The 5195-nt window shown below is 42.3% G+C and overlaps 1 protein-coding gene across 1 annotated transcript; it reads right to left on the reverse strand.

Annotated features, from left to right (window-relative positions):
* Positions 1–3078: 3078 nt before the first annotated feature.
* Positions 3079–3675, reverse strand: LOC127079456 (uncharacterized). The gene has a single exon (XM_051019835.1). It carries the CDS (start codon positions 3673–3675, stop codon positions 3079–3081), a length of 597 nt encoding a protein of 198 aa, XP_050875792.1.
* Between the last annotated feature and the right edge of the window lie 1520 nt (positions 3676–5195).

Here is a 5195-nt window from a genome sequence, read left to right on the forward strand (position 1 = left end):
GTGTTATGAAAGTGGTTTTCTCCATATCTTCTTGAGCCATGCGGATCTGGTTATAACCGGAGAAACCATCCATAAAAGACAAAATAGAGAACTGAGCGGTATTATCTACTAGCACGTCAATGTGTGGCAGTGGAAAGTCATCTTTAGGACTTGCTCTATTTAGATCTCTATAATCTATGCATATTCCTACTTTGCCATCCTTCTTAGGTACAGGCACAATGTTATCTATCCATTGAGGATAATTGGAGACCGCTAGGAAGCCAGCGTTGAGCTGCTTTTGTACCTCCTCCTTGATTTTCATAGCCATGTCGGGACGGGTCCTTCGTAGATTTTGCTTTACTGGAGGGAATTCTTCTGTAAGGGATAGATGGTGGACGACGATGTCAGTATCGAGGTCGGACATATCTTGGTATGACCATGCAAACACATCTTTGTATTCCTTCAAGAGCTCAATCAATTTTGTCTTCACCTCATCTTGTAGAGTGGAGCCGACTCGGACTTCTTTCGCTTCCTCATCTATCCCAAGGTTAATCACTTCCACTGATTCTTCGTGCGGTTGGATGACTTTTTCCTCCATCTTGATCAGCCTTGCCAATTCTTCTGGGAGTTCGGCCTCTTCCTCACACTCTTCATCAGCTTGATTAATCCGGTTGTCAAAGTCATATGAGACCGTAGCAGAATTGTCATTGGTGGTTGTCAAGGATGATCTGCATGATTTAAGGTCCACACTTTTATTGGTATGAAAGAAAGGATGATTTGTAAAAAAAAATTTAAAAAAAATAAAAATGTCATTTAAAAAAGGTGAAATAAATAAATGAAAGGCAAGGATCTCAAAATTGATTGCGAACATGAACCTTTTTCATTAATGATTAATAAGGAAATTTGATGAGGCCCTACAAATGATTCACCCATGCCTTGGGCTTGACATGGGTTCTTTTGATAAAAAAGGAAGGAAAACAACATTGGGAATTACATTTCAATCAAGGTCACTTTAGGTATTTCAATCTCAGTCCATTTGGTGGCACCCTTTCCATCAGTCTTTGTGAAGATCAACCCAACATTTTCTTCTTCTTCTTCTTCTACGGCACAGATACGGTTGTCATCAAGGTAACCAGCGCTTGAGAAGTTTTCGGATAGCGGGAGCATTGATCCCCTTGTAGCTATTAGCGCACGCTTCTTCAAATTCTAGGAGTTGTATCCTAAACTGGTGTGGTCCTTGTTGGCAGGAAGTTCAAGCAATCCTCCCCATCCTTGGGGGTGTCTATCCTTTATGATTGTCAGGGCGTCTTTAAGAGATGCCATTGGAGATTTGGAATCTTTTGATTCATCCCTTGCTGGGCAAACCATTTCAACATTGATAACTTCAAATGATTGGAATGAGATTTCCCTCATCTCCCCTTCTCCTTCAACGTATCGGAAAGATGCGAGGTGACTTACCACAATGTCCTCCTCACCCTCTACAACAACTAGTTTATCATCAGCTAAGAATTTCAATTTTTGGTGGAGCGTTGAAGTGACTGCACCATCTGAATGGATCCAAGGCCTCCCAAGCAGACAACTGTAGGCTGGATAGATATCCATTACGAATAAAGTGATAAGGAAAGTATGGGGACCAATCTTCATAGGCAAATTCACCTCACTGATTACAGTCCTTCTAGTCCCATCAAATGCTCTTACAATAAGCTCACTCAGCTTCATTGCGAGTCCTTCAATAGTTAGTTTAGAAAAGGAGCTCTTAGGCATCACATTGAGGGAAGACCCAGTGTCTACCAAAACTCTTGATAGGACTGTGTCCACACACTCAATAGAAATATGGAGAGCCTTGTTATGATTCCTCCCCTCTACGGGAAGCTCTTCATCAATGAAACCCAAGCTTAAGCTAGTAGCGATATTGTTAACTACTCCCTCAAATTGACAAACAGATATCTCTTGCGGTACGTGAGTTGTCCTCTGAAATTTTACCAAAGCATCCCTATGGGCCTCCGAGCACATTAATAAAGACAACATTGAGATCTTCGAGGGTGTCTGGTTAAGTTGATCAACTACTCAATAATCGCTCTTCTTGATAATGCGTAATAACTCATTTACTTCATTCGAAGGTGCGGGGTCTTGTCTTTGCTGAGTGCCATCAATTTGTTTGCCTTTGTCTGAAGTTGAAGGATTGATAGTTCTAATTGGAATGGGTGTCGGCGCAAATATCCTTCCACTTCTCGTGATTCCGCTAGTGCTGGTGATATTGATCATTGGATCACTAGACTTTAACGGTTCTTCTTGAATCTTCTGACCATGAATGTAGACTGAGGTGTCATACATCCATGGGACTGCCTTGGTGTCAACATATGGGAATGGTGTGGGAACTGTTATTATGATTGGAGTAACAGGATTTTTCGACAGAGTTCACTGAGAGAAGTCATATGGAATTTGCAGAGGAGGGACTTCGTCATATGGTATATTGAGGGTAGACACATCTTCCTTTGTGGACGGGTAGTCTACCACCAAGATCCCTTGGTCCATTAATTGTTGTATGACAGACTTGAACGTTCTACATTGTTGTGGGTTAATCAGACAGTGTTCACAGTCATTACTACAGATGGGAAAGGCATTATCCTTCATTAAAGCATTCTTGATCTCGATGAGTGGTGTTTTTAACTCGTCCACACAGGACATCAATCTCCTTCCATTGTCAGCTTTCATCATATTCACTGATGCATTGTTGTGAGGGGGCATCGGGTTATTTTTTACATTCGGTCTCTTGGGGGAGAATGTGATTGCCTTAGAATCAATAAGATCTTGAACCTTGTACTTTAATGATTTATAATTCTCGATCGAATGCCCAGGAGCGCCAGAATGAAATTCACAGCGGGCATTTGCATCATAACCGGGAGGAAGAACCGCTGGTGGGGGTCCTAACTCCCTTAGTTTTATAAGTGATCCCCTCAATAAATATGGTAGAATATGGCTATAAGGCATGGGAACTGTGTCAAATCTTTTCTCGGGCCTTCGCATCCTTTGTTGTTGTTGTTGATACTGTGGTTGCTAACGTTGTGATTGTTGTTGATACCGTTGTTGTTGTTGAGTTTAAACAGGAATTGCAAATGGTTGTTGTTGACTTGGTTGGACGGGAGCTATGGAGGCTACTTGTGGATAAGTGGGATTTCTTGTTCGAATGATGGAGGCGGCATTGGTCTCGCCTTCTCGTTTTTTACCGTAGGGAACAAAAGGTTTCTTAGATGCACTAGAAATACTGGCAGAGTTTTGGATCTTTCCCATTTTAATCATATTTTCTATCCTTTCATCGGCTAAGACTAGGTCGGAAAATCCCGAAGAGGTGCTCCCTACCATTCTATCAAGGTATGGACCTTGCAGGTTTCCCATAAACATGTCTACCAGTTCTCTTTCTAGAAATGGGGGTTGTACCCTAGCAGCTAATTCCCTCCACTGTTGGGCATACTCTTTGAAGGACTCCTCAGACTTCTGAGTCAGATTTTGCAACTGTGTGCGATTAGGTGCCATATCAGTGTTGTACTGATAGTGCTTGAGGAATGCCTCAGCCATTTCCCTCCATGTATGAATATGGTTGCCCTCAAGTTGCATGTACCAATCCAAAGATTCCCCACTGAGGGAATCCTGGAAAAAATGCATTAAAAGTTGATCATCGCTAGAATAGGCAGCCATTTTCGGCAGTATGCCCTAATGTGCGTCCTAGGGTCGCTATTTCCCTTATATTTTTCAAAGTCCGGAACTTTGAGCTTGGCCGGAATGATGAGCCTAGGTACCAAGCACATTTCTGCCGTATCAAGGCCCAAAACATCAATGCTCCCCATTGCCTTGAGCTTTTCCTCAATAGCCTTCACCTTCCTCTCCACCTCGTTGGTTGCTGAACCGAAGGCGTCATCCTGAGAAGCATCCCTTGGGCTGAAGAATGCATCGTGTTGGTCGTTTGTCTCAAAAACATGAGGACGAGGATTTTCGTTTGGAACACCGTCGGGTGCATTAATGTTAATTGGAGGATCAACTTAAGGAACTGGAGTCGGAGTCTCGACCGCTGGAAAGGTAGGAGGATTGGTAGTACTGGGATGTTGGTTCATTTCTTCTTGCATTTTTGCCATAACCTCTTGGCCTTTTGTGACTGCTTGAATAGTCTCCATCAACTTCCGCGTTTGGGACCGCATCTGAGATACTTCTTCCTGAAGGACAACTTGGTTTTCTTGAAGTTGCTCCATGACAGCTTGTCGACGTCCTCGTGTATGGTACTGAAAAGTCAGTTTTGGAGAGTGGTTCTGGTCAGAAAAAATGGTGGATGGATGAGTTTTTTATGTTTTTGTGTTTCGAAAGATGCAGATGATGCATGCATTTTTTGTGTTAAAGCAAAGCTCTTTTTAGTTATTCGTGTTTATTCATTGCAAAAACTACTTGACGATTCACGTTCACAATCATAAATAAAGAAAAACACAATAGAGAAAAATCAAAACTTTCATTCATCCTTTGAAGGGAAAATAGACTGCAATACATAGAAGTTGCAAAATATGAGTAACGGAAGCAAATAAACCAACTAGATATCCACCCTAAAAGTGACCCCTTAAGATTTGCGGAGAGCCTCAATGTCGGTGATGAGTTCGGCCATTGTTCTTTTGTAGAACTTGACGAAGTGGTAGACTTCTTTGGGGGTATTATCTGGGCACATGATCAGATCCTCCTCCTTCAACTTGTCGGGAAAGTCTTGAAGGGCATAGTTAGTTAATACCGTCATGTTGGTGTACTTGTCCCTCCATTCTTCATAAAGGGCTTGGAGATTATGGATGATTTTGTCCCTTCGAGCAATGGCAGCTTCGAATCCATGGCAACGCTCCTCCCAATGTCTGTATTTGTTTTGCAATTCTACAGAGTCTTGGTCATAGATTCCCCTCTTCAAGTTCTTGATTTGCTCGCAAGCTCGTCCAAGGTTGAATTGCTCACGCATGAAGCTTCGGTGAATCTTTTCTTTCTCTAGTTGCTCCTTGGCTAGAAAGTCCTTATACTCTTTTAGAGTGGTCCTTAGTTCGAGAATATGGGCCTCGTAATCTTCCCTCACTTCTTTCTTCATGGCATTAGACCTCTCGATAGTATTTTCAAGGTCCTTGATGATTCGAGACACTCGATCCAACTCTTCGTTGTGGAAGTCTAGCTCAGAATTAGCTCCTTGTAAAGCTCCACCA

This window comes from Lathyrus oleraceus, chromosome 5, assembly GCF_024323335.1.
Source record: "Lathyrus oleraceus cultivar Zhongwan6 chromosome 5, CAAS_Psat_ZW6_1.0, whole genome shotgun sequence".
Taxonomy (NCBI): domain Eukaryota; kingdom Viridiplantae; phylum Streptophyta; class Magnoliopsida; order Fabales; family Fabaceae; genus Lathyrus; species Lathyrus oleraceus.